Here is a 17,587-nt window from a genome sequence, read left to right on the forward strand (position 1 = left end):
CACATAGTGGGTGGTGTATGCCCTCAGACCTTTCTAAATAGAAGTCCAAACAGGCATTTTTATCTTATTTTGAAGGTTATAAACATTCCTGACATGAGCTGTTGCTAACTAGACTACACTCCACTACCCATGAGTCCTTGTACTATCGCCATGGAAACTGGAAAACAAAATAGAAAGAAAATATAAGGAGACATGTTCAGAAGCATTTTTCTAATATATACATATATACCATAAGCGTATTCATTTAAAGAGATGTATGAAAGTAACGTTCTTGTGGGTTACAGTCTCAGTATTTGAAATTCCGAACGCACATGAACGCCTCTCCTGTGGTATCCATGCAGGGTATTTATAGAAGCCTAATTCCTACTATTAGGCTTCACAGTGAGAGCTGTCTCTTCAGATAATACCAGATGTACCAGAACATGTGTGCTGCATTCACAAGGGCACTTCTCAAAGCGCCATGTTCAAGTGGTCCACGCCTTCTGCATTTGACTCGTCCGCCACTGACACTGGATCAAACATGTCAGAGGGAGAAGTGGGCAAGTCTTCTCCAGATCTTCAAAGGAAATGTTCGTTCTGTTTGGTTTTTATTTTTGCTGGCTTTGTGATATGTTATTGTGTCTTTTTTTTTTCCTAAATCCAGTTGCATAAAGTGTTTCCTTCTGCTATTTCTTCAAACACAAAATGATCCTTATTTCTTCTAAAATGAACCAATGCTATCTTTTTTAAATCCATTGATATTTGTTTTGGTTTTGGGCCCAGCGGATTTGAGGCAAACAGATGAGTACACTGAAGAACTCATAGTTTAGTTTAGTTTAGTATTAGCAGACTGAGACACTGATGCATGCCTCCAAGTGTAATAGACATTAGCGCCATCTGTTGGTTATCAGAACTTCACTTCATTGGAGCACGTTTAGCACGGCCTTGTTTGCAGAGGTGACCTGATCTGAAGTAGTGGGCCACTCTGCTGCACTGTGGCTTTTCACAGTCAGCAGGCGCCCTCTGCAGGTCACCTTTAACCCTGTTCCACCTGCCCTACTTGGTTGTCTGAGTGGCCAATCCCTTCTACATTCTGTTTGAATCCAAAACAGACTTGGACCAGACCTTAGAGTGTAAAAAACATCAGTCCAAACTTGAGACAATCCAATCACGCTCATTTGTATCACGTGTCTTCTCATATGTGGAAGCCATCTCTCAAAAATTCAGAACAAAATATAGAACTTCTTTTACCTGAAATAAGTAATAGTTTGATTGATTCTGTAAAAATCTGTACTGTTCCTCAGAGTTTCCCTCTATTTTACGTAAACAGCCATGTTTGTTTTGACACGAACAGAGCATGCATGTCTCTGATTGGTTAACTTGCCTGTCAGTAAAACCCTCTGAAATCAGGGACACAGGACACAGCTCCAGATCCACTCGTCTTTGTTTCTGGCTGGACAGGTGACCTACTTAGCCCTGCCCTACTCTACTCGACCTGGTTGTGTTTCCATTACTCTGTAAAATCTAGTCCCTTTGTCATAGAAACTGCACACACTTGATTCTTTGCAGCTGATGTCATTCCCTGTAGGTGTGATGCTAACTGGAGACTTTAATCTGAGTTTTGTTAGCAGGAAGTGTAACAGGCAAGATAATTTGTAGTGTTAAACAAGTTCCTCTCAAATAACAGTCACAAGATACAGTTTCTCAGTCAGTCCCTCTCACTTTTTTGCTGAAAATCACAAAAACAGAATCATGAAGGCTTGTGTTGATCACAATACAAAATGCATTGTCTTTTTTTAACTACTTTTTAACTTATTTGGCTGTGTTTGCAAATATGTTCATTGTGTTATTAACAGCGTGACTGAAAAGTATATATAGATCTTTTCACAACGGCCGAACGTGCTCCACTCTAGATTTGAGCATACTATAACATTAGTTTTGCTCAGTAGTTCTCTAATGCTAGTTGTTGTTCATCTTTTAGTTTTCGTCTTTCTTACCTTGATAGTTATGGATACATTTTTCATGTAAGAATGTTTATCCTTTGTGGACCTATGAATGAGGTTCATTTGGCTTTCCAATATTTTATGTTATTAGGTTCTTTTTTCTGACCAAGAGTTTGTTTTCTTACCTAACAGTTTCGACTGCTCCCTAGCGGTCTTCCTCAGAGTGGTCACGTGTCTGGTCAGCTGATTTAAACAGGTTTGGGCGCTTTCTTCCTACCGGAGAAGGCAGGGTGACAGCGCCATCTGCAGTCCGACTTCCTCAGGACAGAATCCCAGGTGTGTGAGAGTAAAAAAGCTCTCTTGTACTGGTTTATAGTCCCAAGGGCATGTTTCTGTATTTCAATTGCATCTTTAATCCAGCGATGGCATGACTTGGGATCTTGAAACTGTCAGGTATAAAAACAAACTCTTGGTCTTTGTGGACCTTGAAGATTTGGACATGGGGCAGATTTATGAAGCTGGTGGAGAATACACGAGACGTTTCCAGACACTTTGCCATTAAAAAACAAAACAAAAAACAAAACATTAACCTGAAGTTCTGCAAACCTACAGTGCGGCACTTCGGGCCATTGTCTATAAATCAGACCAGCCAAATACAGGCCTATCTGGTATTGGTTAAGAAGGGCTGGTGTAAAAACTCCAAATCGGTGTAGACTAGAGTAGGGCTAAGAAAGCCTGGTGAACAGAGTCCAGAGCTGCAGCGCCCCCTCCAGGTGACTCCTCTGTGAAGAGAATAATCAGAAATGCACATGGTTTTAATAGTATGATCTTTAATATTTTGACCTTCAAGAATATCCATTTAAACAGTTCAATAGTTCAATGTAAAACAATGGCTTATTTCAAATTACAGTGATTATGGGACATTTCTTTGACAAAATCCCCGACAATCTATCCAAGTGTTTCTACAAAATTCTCAACATGTTAAAAAGAACAGAAAGAAAAAAACATTTTGGCAAAGATCAGGCTTGTTTTTCAAAGCAACACAACCAATAAGCTTTCCATTAATAATAGTCGCATAAGCAAATAAATATAGATTCTATACTGCCATGCCAATAAAAAGAGTACAATGCTCATTTACAAAGTGCATCCACAACATGTATGGAGTCTGTCAGGTGGAAAAGGACACTCGGGGCATCTGGAGTTTTTAATAATATTATAGGCCTATATACTGTATGTGCTTTCAGCAGACACACTGATCACACTCCTACATTCATTCAAACAATAGCATTAGCATTAGCATTACTGAGCAAAATGGCTGAAGAGAGAAAAAAACTGTTAAGTGCCTCCATTGTTTCTACATGTCTATGATAACATTTATTGGGTAAGAGGTAACAAAGTAATAAATAATAAAGTTATTCTGGGTTGTTGCATTTGTCATTGCCCAATTTGGCCTAATTTGGCACCATTTTAATTTAAAGACCTACTGTGCGTGTGTCTGCTCGATCGTTATAATTTATGACACATATGGATCATTATGTTTCCATTTGCACAGTCGCAATATTTATCTAAAACGACTTAATAAAAGACTTTCACGGTGCCCAACGGGAGCTGACGCCTCTGTAAAGGTTATAAACAAAGAGTCGGCACCTCTGACGGATCACTGCATGTCACAGTCAAACAACTATAATACCATTTATAATTCCAAATTTAATAGAAGTTTTTATTATAGATCCATGGTCACAATATCGAGTAGCTAAAAATGAAAATTGAAGGCTGATCTGCAAAATGGCATCTTGAAAATGAGCGTTTAAAGAACATGCACGAATCACTCCAAATACAATTTGAGGTGAGTAAATGGTGTGGGAAAACACGTATAATGTGGTTAAAAGCTTTGAAAATGTTGCATAAAAGGTCTGCTTTAAGTAATTTCATTATTTTAAACGCGTTATCTCTTTAGTCACATATACAGGGTTCCCTCTCATTTTCACTGACAAAATTTCAAAACTTTTCCATGACTTTTTCATGACCAAAAATAAATTTTCCATGACTTTACAGCACCTACATATGTAGAATTGATGAGACTTTTAGGGCTAAATATGAAACGTTAACCCTTTCCACTCACCTTATTATAGTTTTTTAACATTCAAAATACTGTCAGTGCATTTACTGTCGTCTCTTTTAAACAAAAGGCGCATACTTTTGGAAAATAATCATAATAGTCTAATGATAACTTAACAGAACGCTGTAGTTGTGTGAACGAGATACTAAAATCCCATGACTTTCCAAAACTTTCACTATCCCAGGATTTCCATGACCGTGGGAACCCTGTACATAGCGCTAAACTTAAATATATTCATATCACCAATTTCATGGCGTTCACTCTTAGAAATAGAAACAAGAACATTTGTGTTTGACCAATTATCTTCAAAGTCAATGGTAAACTTTTTTAACTGTTTGAATACATCATTTTCACTGACTTTACTCATTATTAAAGCAGTTTATGTTGCATGCGTGAATCAAACAAATCTAAAAAATTAGGTTTGTTTAGAATACATTAAAGCAACTTCAACACATGTGCCGAAGTATGTAACGGTGCCATGTTGGGTAAAGTTTTAAATTGGGCAGTGACAGCAGTTTGTTTACAGTTTAGGCTAAAGCTAAAGCTAACAGGCTACGAGAAAAGCCTTGAGGATTAGAGGGATGATTCACTACAGACTGTTGGTCAGTTTAGTTCTCTCTGCTTTGGATGAAATATGTTTTGTTTTTTTTATAATAGAGTGAAAAGATGAGTTTCACTGGTATAAATAGACTCACTTTTATTAGGTAAAGCTAAAGCTAAAGCTAACGTCCCATCGCTGTGATCGTCACAACACATGGAGCTTTACTTCCATCAAGATATAATCGGTTTTGTCCAAGATAAATAAAACACTCTTACTATGTGATTCTTACCTGATATAAATACAACTGTATAATACGAATATAAAACATGATACTGACTTTAATCTTATGTTAAATGTGATAGAATAGAAGAGATTCTTTACGCACCCACTATACAGAGTGTAATTAAATGTTTATTCTCTCAGGCTAATGGATTATGTTTCTAATAATAAAATATGATTCATATGATTTCCACCTGCAGCAAAATAAACAAAAGCGCTGCTAAAAGATCTGCTTATAAAACGCGTGAGAAGCCCAAACGCTCCGCTCTCGTCACTAGAAACATGGCACAGACCACACAGTAAATACATCTGGTACAATCAGCCAGCTAAGGTATAGAAAAGCCCAAAGAACACTGTTTATATCATTTACACAAGTCCATGGCAATGCTCCAGGCACGGCCGTCTGACCCATGGCACAAGCATATGATGTACAAATATATGTACACGTACAAATGGACTCGGGTATGTTGTGATTCTTATGGACGTGTTGGATACAAAATGTGCTTCTCTCCTCCCTGTCCTTGTGCTTTCTACTGATCTTCAGCTCTGTCTCTCTCTTCTCTGTCTATCTCTTTCTCCTCCTACTCTCTCCTCCTGTCTGTGTCGCTCTTTCTCTCCTCCACCGCCCCTCTCTTTCGTTCTGTATCTCTCTGTTTCTTGTGGCACAGTGGTATGAGCATGTAAACACAGCACTATGGCAGCTCCAGGACACAGTGGAAAATAGATTGTATACAGAAGTACATAATAAGAACACATCCAGCTAACCCACATTTGATCTGGGGAACAAAAATATGAACCCTTATACTGAGTATTCAAAATTACAAAATAATCATCCCATGCAAACAGTTCAAATTTATAACTTTGGGCAGAAATAGATTTGTATAATATTAGTTTAAATGGTTTATCTTAAATAAAATATGCCATGTATGTACCTATTCTTAATTTACCAACATATATTTGATAATTTCAGTCTGGAACACTCGAGAGTTTGGTCATTGGTCCACTCTGTTATGTTATGACAGGACAGACACCTCATAATCTACTAGCACGACCAACAGAGACTGGTCTCACAGCGTTGCCATGATCTGCTCTGATTGGTTAATCTGCCTGTCCGTCACACCCACCTTTTTTTTCCCATGTCTTTCATCAAAATTACAGATTAGGGGTGTAACCATATCCAAGTCTCACGATATCGTCACGGTATGAACCTCACAGTATGATATTTATTGCGATATCGTGGGAAGTCTCGCAATTAGGGATGTAACAATATCAAAATCTCTTGGTACGATATTTTCAAGATATACATCTCACGGTATGATATTTATTGTCATATTTTGTGGAGGCTAAACAGCTCAAACTGTTAATATGGTACTTTTTTCCTCTTAAATGCCTTGACAAGACTTAATCCAACGAACTAAGACTTAAAAGTGTTTAGAACTGTTATTTCTTCTTGTAGTGTGCACTGAAATGGAGCAAAGGATCATGGTCTATGTAGTTCCCTTTGTCTTTTTTAGCTATTGCTGCGCCAGAACTCTTAATTTAAGCAAAGAGACTTGTAATTCGATATATTTTGATGGTCCACGATATTATTGTGAGAACTTTGACGATACAGTATCATGATATTTCGGTTATTGTTACATCCCTAGTACAGATATATGGTGTACACAGCTCTTGAGTTCAAAATAAGTCTGCTGTGTACTGTCTGTATCTGTTTTATTGTCTAAGAATCAGGAAGTGCTCATTCACATGCAAGTAGTTCTGGCCTCTGAAAGCTGTGAAAATCATTTATAAGCTCATCACTGTGAATAATTAGAATGCATAAGGTAAGTGAGGAATAATTTTGACTACTGCAAACTATTTAAAATGAACTAGTTCTTTGTATCCTGGTTTTAATTCAGTAAAAATCGGATAGAGCACCTTAAAGCTTAAGTGTGAGACCAGCCAGACCACTGACCAAACCGTTTCTCTTCAACCTATGACTCCATAGACTGTATAAATGGACATAGTTAACCTGCTATTTGTCACGTTCCATATAGGAAGTTAGCGATCCCTTTGAGATCTGGCTCCAGTTCACTTCCTATTAAAAAACCATTGCCCTCTCTCCGTATGTGCATTATTCTGACCTTACAATGTTAAAATGTGATTTCGTACTAACCCCTACCTCTACTTGGGGTTTTTATTTCACTATTTAGGCTGTCAAATGAAGATATGAAAAATAATAAAAGACCAATCAGGTGTATTCTGTCCTTGAGGTCAGCTCCAAGCAACAAGTTTGGTTGACAGCTATCACAGCTCATTGTTAAGCACCCGCCCCCTGCAAATCCAGCAAGCGGGAAGAGGTGAGTACCAACAACGTCACTCCTGATTGGCTCTTTGATTGTGCGCCCAGATTTCATTTGGTTACAGACGAACGGTTTGGGTGACGACACACCAGAGTCATGCACAGGTCCATTTTAACCTGTGATTATATCAAAGTTATATCCGCACCCGCCCGGACCCATTAACATTCGACCCGCCTGTGATAAATTGGGGTCAGCCCATTAGTCTGACAGCCCAATAGTCCAGGACTAAACCAGGACTAAACCAGGACTGAACCTAAGCCGTGTCATTAGTGGATTATAAATATATACACGCCGGAACCACAGAGCTGATCCCCAGGACTACACCAGGACTGGACCAGGACTGGACCAGGTCTAAACCAGGTCTAATTCAGGTCTAAACCAGGTCTAAACCAGAACTAAACCAAGACTAAATCAGACCTTAACCAGGCACAAAACTAGGACTAAACCAGGACTGAACCAGGACTAAACCAAGGTCTAAACCAGGAGTAAACCAGATCTAAACCAGGACTAAACCAGGTCTAAACCAGGACTAAACCAGGACTAAATCAGGACAAAACCTACCGCTGCTTATATCACGGTGATTTTAGCGAATTTGTATGAAAAAAAGCGAAAAACCCACCACTTCAATCCAGGTTAAAAATGCATTGTGATGCATGTTACTGACATTTGTACCGAGTAAAATATATATATGTTTTTTTCACTGTAATGCCACATTACTGCGTTACAGAAAAAACAATGCATTACAGTAATTCGTTACTTTTTTATCCCAACACTGCTCACTGGCTTTTAACACGGTGTGAGAATTGTGTGCTCCTCTGACTATTTTTTATTGATTTTATTTGCCTTTTTTCTATTTGCTAATCTTAGTATGTTTTATGTTTTTTATTGACTTTCTTATTTATTAATTTTATGCTTAATTTGATTTAATGTGTTAATTTATCTTGTGCCTACTCTGTGCAGCACTTTGGAGACAAATAAAGTTGGATTGGATTGGACTGGATAATATGGAGCTCCAAATTCTCACCTACTGTATAACTACAAGCCTCGATGAGCTTCATTTGACTGGAGCCGAACGCTACGGGTGACGTTACACTCCCTCAGTCCACTTCTTTATACAGTCTATGCCTACAACAACAACAACAACAACACAGTCCCTTTTCCTCCCTTAGTAAAAAAGCATGAAGCAAATCAAAGCCCTGCATTTGCACACGGCACAATAATAATAATAATAAGAAGCTAACTGCACATCAGTGGACACAGCTAAGCCCTGTAATAGTCTGACACGAGCACGACAGCACACATAGTCCAGAGATGTACAGTTTTACAGTCCACATACTTAAGTTAGTCTTGGCTCTTGACTTTTAGCTTGAGCCCATATTTGTTTTTAAGACAGATTTTGAACCCGAAGATCATTTTGGGATAGGACAAAACATTGTAAAGCAAGGCATATAAAATTCAGCTGACTTAAGAGTGGTCCCGTACGCTAAATGCTTTAACCGATCCCATTTCGTTCCTGCTTGTACGTTGAGGAAATGTTAGTCCACCGCTGAAGTTCGTTAGACCAAAAACATGTTGTAATCCCATGGCACAGTGAAACGTACACATTAATAAGTACAAGTTCGTAAGTCTTGGTTAGTCCAGGTAATACAAATATGTCTGTGATCACGTGACCCTGTATTCACCGAGCGCGAGTCGAACCATTCTTCGATCGTAACCAGAACCGAAGGCACTTTAGAGGCCGTGTATCTGCCGGGGTCCAAGTGGTTTGAGAGCCCCCTGGTGGTGCTTAAGTATAACGCAATCCTGTCCATCTAGGAACAGTCGTTTAAGTGCTTTCTGGGGTTAGCTAAAGTAGACACTGCCGCTTTCTGGATGATAGTTTTACTTTAATTATGTTGACTTTTGAGCATCGCTTATTGCTATCAATACCTGACACTAAACACTTTTCTGCTTTTTAGGTAGTAACCAGCTAGCGACCGAATCAGAGGGCTCAAATGTACATTCAAAAAGGTCTTTCTTGGTGCGTTACTTGGAGTGAACAATTTAAATTCACATGGTTTACTGGTGAGGGTGTCCCGTAGTTTGTAGTTTCTGTAAAGGGCTCCAAATGTCTTCCCAACAACACAGAAGCAGCCTTTAATTTCACTGCGTCAATTACTGGGCTGTGTTACTCCTTATAGGCCAGTCCCAGAGTGGGGGGCGGGGTGTGGGTCAGGATTGGTCGAGGCAGAGTCGGGGGCGGTGTTGGACTCGGCCTCTGGAACATGCCTTGGAGCTGGCGGTTGACTATAGCGTGGTGGCTGGTGCTCTCCTGGAAATTCCGTAGGTTTTCCTGGAATCGCACGCTGCTCTCTCTCTCCAGCTGGTTGTTCTCCTCCGGGATCCTGTGGTTGGGGTGGAGATCGGGTGTGGGCCCTCTTTCCGGCTGACCGCTGCTGCCGTTGTCTCTGTTCAGGGTGGACTCGCGGCTCGACGACGCCACGGACTGACTGTCGGAGCCCCCGTCGCTGCTTGCCGCCGTTCCTTCCACGGGGGTGACTCGGATGGTGGTGATGGCCTGCGGGTGGGGGTGGAAGGGCGGGGCGAAGGCTGCGGGGGGCGGGATCGGGGTGTTGGGGTTGGGCGAGCTCGGGGGGAAGCTGCCGTGGGAGTTACCGGCGGGATTATTCGGCGGGAAAACTGGATGCGGAAAATTATTATGGCCGTTGTTGGGATGCTGGAAACTATTTGTGCTGACTGCGTTTTGGAAATGATTGGGATTGTTGGAATGTTGGAAACTGTTGGGGTTATTCTGATGGTGAAAACTGTTGGGGTTGTTGCTATGCTGGAAACTGTTGGGGTTATTTTGGTGGTGGTAGCTGTTTGGGTTGTTCTGATGGTGAAAATTGTTTGGATTGTTACCATGGTGGTACGCGTTGGGATTGTTTTGGAAATGATTGGCAGTTTGGTGCTGGAAAGTACTGGGGTTGCTCTGATGCTGGTAGTTGGGATTGTTCTGGTGCTGGTAGTTGGGATTGTTGTTCGGGTGCAGAGGGTGAAGCGGATGCATGACGTGTGGGTGGTTCTGGTAAGCCCCGCCCCCTCCGCCGCCATCTGGACCCGACTCCACCTCGATCTCGTTGCCGATGACGCTGCGGCGGCCGTCCGGGGGTCCGGAATCGCAGCTGTCCCCGTGGCGCCCCAGCTCGTTCAGGTTGAAGGCAGACTGGCGCAGAGAGGGACGCTGCTCCGGAGGTTTCCAGCGCCATGAGCCACTGCCGTCCGTGCTCGGGGGCTTCACCACAGGCTTGTTGGACTTGGACTCTGGGTGTGCCTCCACGCGGACGATACTGCCGGTTCTTTCCAAACCACCTGCAATAGCAAAAAGGAAGCCTGTTAGAGGAAGCTTCAGTTCAATTACAGTTGGGGTATTTTAAGGAGCAAACAACACAAGCAACTCTTAGCAGCTTAGCTTTGGTTGACTGTGTTGTTTTTGAAGTGTTCTAAAAATAAAGTTGAGTTGACAGCAGTGCAATGAAAATAGTACAAAAAAAGAAAAGAAAAAAAGCTATTACGTGACGCAACTGATAAATAAAAACATAAATTTGTAGTCCACAGTTTGAATGGAGGTTTGTAGCCTGCACTGTGACTTAAAAAAATGATCACAAATGAAGTTGTCTAAACCTACATATAGAGAAAACATCACTGAATAAATTACTGACTCAACACTCCTCAAACAGCTCACTCAGCTGCAGAGGCTGGATGAGCGCTGAGTGTCTGCTTGACTGCAGGTGCTGGAGTTTAGGTAATGATGATTTAGCACAACTTGGCCAAATTTTGTTAACTTTAAATAATAAATCAGATGTTTCGTCTCGACACTTCCTATTTAAGGTCCTCTTACTTGACTAATAGTTTTCCCAAATACTTCTTTACTCTTACTCTTAATAATTTCTCTGGCCACAATATGATACATCACACCCCTTTCAGCAAACCAATCCTGAAGTGTGTAGTGCAGTAAATCCTCGTTTTCATGGTTTATTTTGTTAATCAGTAAATAGAGTTGTGTTCCATACCTCCTCCGACAACTCCGGTAGTGGAGGCGGGTGGGGACGGGTCCTGGTCGGTCAGGGCTCTGTAGCGGATGGAGCCGGTGCAGCTGAGACTGCTGCCCCCATCCTCAGAGCGAGGGGAATGGAGGAGACCCTGCTGCTTGGACAGAGCTATTACCTGGAACACAAACACGCACACTCAGGAAGACCATTACAGGGAAAAAAAAACAAATCTGCACATCATAATCATAAGACTCTTTACTCTTACAAAACTTGACTTGCTTTAATTACAAGTTTGTTGTATGGCAAGAAAACATGTTAGAGATCAATTTAGTACAACAAAGAGGTCATACAAGTAACTTTAAGACAATGTAAATGAAGTCAGCATTAACGTCACTAGGACCTGGATTTTGTAATAAGTCCTTATGTCAGAACCTCTCAAAACCTCTAGGATTCCCTCACTGAGCTGCAAAGGCTGCAATAGCACTGATTCATGATTGGCTGGAGGTGGTGGGGTTTAGACAGGAGACCATTCAGATCAGAGAGAGGCATTTTAGGTTTAAACACTGAAGACGAGATCGAGAATGGCAACCCAAATGCGAGGCTTATTCTGCTTTCTGACTGGATAATCATCACCAAATTATAACAAACTTGGCTATCATGTCTAATGTTATTTTAATGAAGAACAGAATTGTTATCAGTATTATCAACATGTGTGTGATCCCTGTACCTGCATGAGTCTTGGCTGCCCCCCGGCGCTGAGCGGGCGACAGGGCAGCGTGGTCTTCTCTGCCACACGGAGCCACTTCTCCCTGACCGAGCCCCCTCCGTCCATCATGCTGTCCTCCGACTCGCTCTCCTGGTCTTTACTGTTGGAGTTGTCCTCTTCTGGGATGTGCACGAGCTGCGACGAGCCGGGCCGTGACTGGATGGACACCCTGGCTCCTCCCCCCATGCCTGCGCCCCCGTTGTGGCTGTGGTGGTTGTGATTGGTCATGGGGACGGAGCTGGCCGCGAGCTTCATGTACTGCGCAGGTATGTGGGCCCCTGCACGCAGCTCCGCCTCCTGGCTGCTCATGGCCGGGAGGTGGGTCATGGCGCGCAGCTCCGCCTCCAGGCCCATGGGTGAGGGCTCTGAGGCGCAGCGCATTTCTTGGCTCCTCTGAGGACTGGAGCAGGGCGCCGGTCTGATCCCGTCCATCACCTGCAGGGACAGCTTTCGGTTGTCGTTCTTGTTCTTCCACTGGCTGAGCAGCTGCTTGGAGCGCGTGGAGTCCATGGAGGCGTGGATGGAGGCATGACGGCGAGGAACCCGGCCATCCTCCATAGACGAGCCCCCGTGAGATCTGACCAAACACAATATAGATTTTTGAGGGGGTATTACGTAAACATAAATTTTTTTTAGCTTTCTACTGTGTCATAACATTGTTCTCTCATCTAAAACAAGCCTGAAGAGGTTTTACATACTATCCCTGCATGTTTGAGTAATGTAGTGATCTCTCCCAAGCCTTAATCGTACCTCCTACCCAAGTCACTCCTCTTTCAGAGTGCTATTATAACACAATTATCCTGCTAATAAAACTACTAGTTGTTGTGTACAGTTTTGTGCCATGTTTTTGTATATTTATGGAGAATTGTCATGTGGGAGCATGGGTGACTTGTAGGCAGAGCATTGCACAGGTTCTTACCATGAGGAGGGTTCGAATACGCTCTATTTGCGCTTACGTCACAAACCAGGAAGATGTTTGGAAACACGTGATGACAGTTTCCAGTGTAGTTCCCGACACTGGGCTCACCGACTGACTGTGATCAAACCTACTGAAGTAAACGTGATCAGCAGTAAAATGAAGAAGAAGAAGTATGTACTGTTTGGAATCATTTTGAAATTGGCACTTCATCTCTTCTAATCGCATGTACCCAGTGCGCTCGGAGTTGTGCATCAGTACGGAAATGATGAAAACTGAGCTGTGGTTGTAATTGTTGAGTAGCCGAGCATAACCAAACGCAGCAATGACATGTAGATGAAGAAAACCTGGAACATTTTCTCTTTTTTCTAGATTTTGTCAGACTTACTACTGCAAACAGAGCCGCTTCCTCTTCTGTGTAGCTGTCGTCAGACTTAGCATCAGTTCCAGTTAGAATTATCCAGTGTCTTTCAGGAAAGTTGCATGCACCCTGCTTTTCACTGTCTCAAACTTTGTTTCTGCTGCTTGTTTACCATTTTCAGCTGCATATTTTGCTACTTGCAACTTGTAATCTGCAAAATATGATTTTCTTTTTGGGGGCATTTGTGTTCAGTCTTCTCAGTTGTCTTTATAAGTTTGTTTAAATTGAAATTTTCAGTGATACAGAAATAATGGTGTGATCAACTGACATGATACAGACAGGACAGAGGCTCTTTCTGCAGGAGACATGCGCAGTAGAGCCAAGTGACAGTGGTACAGGAGGAACAGGAGCAGCAGATACTGACACACAAGCCTAGAGCGACTTCAGTGTGAAAATGTTAATACATTAAAAGTTACAGTCCCAAAAATACAGTAATTGGGCAGTCTTTATTTCAATCAATTTGAATTTTAATAGGCTGTTTATTTTATGTTTTATGATTTCAATAAAAGTGACTATTGGCTTTGAGAGACAGTGAGCTAGTCTATAATGGCCAGGAGAGATCACAGAAAGCTCCAAACGAGTCAATTTCACATAATATCCCTCTTTAAGAAACTAAATCAATTACTTCTTCCGCGACTGATATTAATCCACTTGGAAGTGAATTTGATGAGACACAGTTTTTGACGCCGAGAATGCCCCGTGCTTGTTTGTTCGTGAGCTTGGGCTGATCTGCAGAGGAGCGGGGCCTGTCAGTCTGATGGACACAGTACATCCTTCACGTCAGCTGTTTTCACCTCTCCCACACACTCTAAGCTCAGACACACACACACACACACACACTGTTCTGAGACTCTGTTCTGGGACAATAGCTAACGTTCACATTAGACTGGAGCTCTGTGGAGGATGAGGAGGTGCGCTGTCATGGCCGGGGACTTTGATGAAGAGGGATTGGGATCAGCGCTGACGTGTGAAAGGCTCTCGTCACAACTGTCAGACACACAAAGGGCCACTATTGAGTCAGATGAAGCCTGTTTAAAAGACATGTGATACGTGATGTGATCTGAGGCGCTCATCTGATAACGAGAGAAGCAGCTTTTAATCAGGGCTTTTGTTGAGCAGAGACATGCATAAAGATGTGAGCCTCCAGGCGCTAAACAGGGGAGGAATATGAAAAATATGACTCGCAATCTGCATTTATTTTACTAAAGAAATTATCATCTATCCCCACTCAGTGGGCAGTGAACAAGTAAAGATTATATTACCTGACCTCCCAATTACACTCTGGTCACAACTAATGATGGTATAAAAAAACCAAGTGAAGTTCATGAGACTAGCAGTTATAGGAGTGAATTTGGAGCCCAGTTATAAGAAATAGGAGTTTATTTAAGGACAAAATAGTGAAATAAAAACTCCAGGATCATGTAGAGTGACAGTTACAGTGAGAGGGGTGACATTTTTTCAATTTAGAGTCAGTTGGAGTCAAAGTCACTCTATTGGACCACTGTAGTGAAGTGAGAGCTGAGCCAGAAGGCAAAGCTCTCGATTTACCCCTCAGTCTACATTCCTACCCTCACCTATGGTCATGAGCTTTGGGTAGTGACCGAAAGGACGAGATCGTGGATACAAGCGGCCGAAATGAGTTTCCTCCGCAGGGTGGCTGGCACATCTCACTGGGAGGAGGCCCCGGGTAAGACCCAGGACACGCTGGAGGGACTATGTCTGGTCTGGCCTGGGAATGCCTCGGGATCCTCCTGAAAGAGCTGGAGGAAATGTGTGTGGAGAGGGAAGTCTGGGCCTCCCTGCTTAGACTGCTGCCCCTGCAAACTGGCCCCAGATAAAAAGGAAGAAAATGGATGGATGGAGCCAGAAACGTCCCCATTTGGCATGCGGTCACTTCCTATTTGGTATGCGGCAGCTAGCGGGTTATCCATTTACAGCTATGTCCATTTACGTATAGACGGATTATTTGTTAATCAACCTGAGTGCAGAAAGCACCGCTGTCTGTGCGATTAACATGATGCTTTCAACATGTAATAAAATAAGTGATGATGCAAAATTATCACCAGTGAGTGGGATATGTCTTGATAACCCATATGCGTTAAATACAGGTGAGTGCGTAATAGATGAGAAGAAATGTCTCAAACTTCAGTGGCTGGACATCCATTCACACTTGATAGACGCACCTACTCCCGCCCCCTGAGAGAGCCTGAAATCTTGCAAGACACTGACATGATACAAGACATGACAGTGGCTCTTTCTGCAGGAGACAAGCATAGTATTGTGGGAAGTGACATAGTCTGATAATCTCTCTATCCAGTCTATGAGTCATCGTTAATTTTCATTGAATTATTTTATTATTCTTGACCTAGTTTTATTTTGTTATTTCTCCAGCTGTGGATGTGTTTGATGTTACCTGGGCAGAGTGCTGCTGTTGAACGTGCTCATGTTGTCACGATTGCCGAGGGGACTGGGGGGAGAGATGACCTCCACCTCGGCACTGGCCCTCTTCATGTTCATGGAGGGTTCCCGGTACGAGGCGCTCCGGGTCAGGATGGGCAGCTCTGAGTTGGGGATCAGGGTGTGAGAGGAGGTCCGGGTAATGATGGGCTCTGTTTGGCTGGGGACCAAAGTGTGGTGGACTAACACAAGAAAGACATAAGAAGAAACAGTAAACATTCCAGGCAAAACAATAACCACATAATCCAGCAGAAATGTTATACGATGGACCTACTACAATGCCAGATAATAGACCTTTTTCACAATGGCTGGAACGTTTGTGGAATTTACGGTTAGTGGTTTTCTATGGCAACATGTCTGTGGAAATGTCTCGCGTATTCTTCACCAGCTTCATAAATCTGCCCCATCACCAAAGCTTCAACCAACAAGGTCGACAAAGGATAAACATTCTTCCATGAACAATTTATCCACAACTATCAAGATAAGAAAGACGAAAACTTAAAGACGAACAACGACGACGCATTAGTGAACTACAGAGCAAAACTAATGTTATGATATCCTAGAGATGTCTAACATTCGAATTGCACAAATCTGTCTATCTGTGCTGATATCAACATCATGGAATACATTTTTTATTTTAATTGTAGAATCAGTCTGAGTGAACAAGTTACTTATGTTTAATTCATGACCATAATGTTAGTTTTGCTCAGTAGTTCACTAATGTGTCGTCATTGTTCGCCTTTAAGTTTTCGTCTTTCCTACCTTGATAGTTGTGGATAAATTCTTCATGGGAGAAAGTTTATCATTTGTGGACTATGTTTGGTTGAAGATTTGGAGATGGGGCAGACAGATTTTAGTCCAATTTTAGCTCAATTTCTTTTCTCTCTGCGACTAGGTCAGGAATCGGAATACACTAGACAGTTTGCAAGAACCCTGAACCCAGCTCAGTGAAGAGCTGTGAAGCCATGATGTCAAACTCAAGCGCCTGTCTGGGTCCCTTTTGTAGAACAGCACAACAGTAAAAAAAGCGGTCGAGATGGACGTAGATGAAGACATACATTCTGTGTTGGCAATGATTCCCAAGATCGAGGATTTAAAGTCGGAACAAAGAGAATGTTTGATGAATTTTATCAAGGAGAAAGACATTATTGCCCTTCTTCCTATGGGATTTGGCGCATTAAATACGTCACGGCTAAATAGCAGCTATTGGATAAATAAAATAAGTACCCACCTACCGTTGAGCGAACAAATCATAATGCTGTGAGGAATCAGGCTAGGCAGATTTATAAAGCTGGTGGAGTATACACAAGACATTTCCACAGACATTTTGCCACAGAAAATCATTAACTAGAAGTTCCACAATCCTACACTTCCAGTCATTGTGAAAAAGGTCTCTTCTTAATTCAGAACTTTTTCTATGGCTCCAGTATTACCACACTTGCTGTAATATGACAGCATTGTATTGATGTGGTATTGTCTGTGTACATGTGTTTACCATATACTATCTGTCACATGCATCGATACCAATGATGAATGTTACCCGGGTGACTGTTGCTCATGGCTGACTGGCTGACGTTGGGTAGGGAGGAGAGGGGGGGCTCTCTCAGAATGGGCAGAGAGGGTCGGCATCTGGAGCGGTCTTGACTCGGCTGGAAGTTCCCCACCGCATACACGCCCTGTACAAAACACACACAAAACCGTTACTATTTTTACCGTCTTAATAACATGAAAAACAAAACTAGTTCTTTTGAAACAGTGGTCCAGAGTTATTCCTCTCTTATCTTATGCATCCC

General features: G+C 42.2%; 1 protein-coding gene across 1 annotated transcript in view; it reads right to left on the reverse strand.

Moving 5' to 3' along the window:
- Positions 1–9,370: 9,370 nt before the first annotated feature.
- LOC110155725 (uncharacterized) overlaps positions 9,371–17,587 on the reverse strand; it is a 54,566-nt gene continuing 46,349 nt past the window's right edge. The window contains exons 11-16 of the mRNA XM_055151373.1: positions 17,335–17,470; positions 15,751–15,976; positions 11,962–12,577; positions 11,256–11,409; positions 10,165–10,554; positions 9,371–9,882 (exon numbers count right to left, since the gene is read on the reverse strand). Coding sequence (XP_055007348.1) covers positions 9,371–9,882; positions 10,165–10,554; positions 11,256–11,409; positions 11,962–12,577; positions 15,751–15,976; positions 17,335–17,470 — 2,034 coding nt within the window. The remainder of the gene's footprint in view (positions 9,883–10,164; positions 10,555–11,255; positions 11,410–11,961; positions 12,578–15,750; positions 15,977–17,334; positions 17,471–17,587) is intronic.

The sequence above is a fragment of the Boleophthalmus pectinirostris genome, unplaced genomic scaffold (assembly GCF_026225935.1).
Source record: "Boleophthalmus pectinirostris isolate CB_2022bp ecotype Guang Dong unplaced genomic scaffold, ASM2622593v1 HiC_scaffold_16, whole genome shotgun sequence".
NCBI lineage: Eukaryota > Metazoa > Chordata > Actinopteri > Gobiiformes > Gobiidae > Boleophthalmus > Boleophthalmus pectinirostris.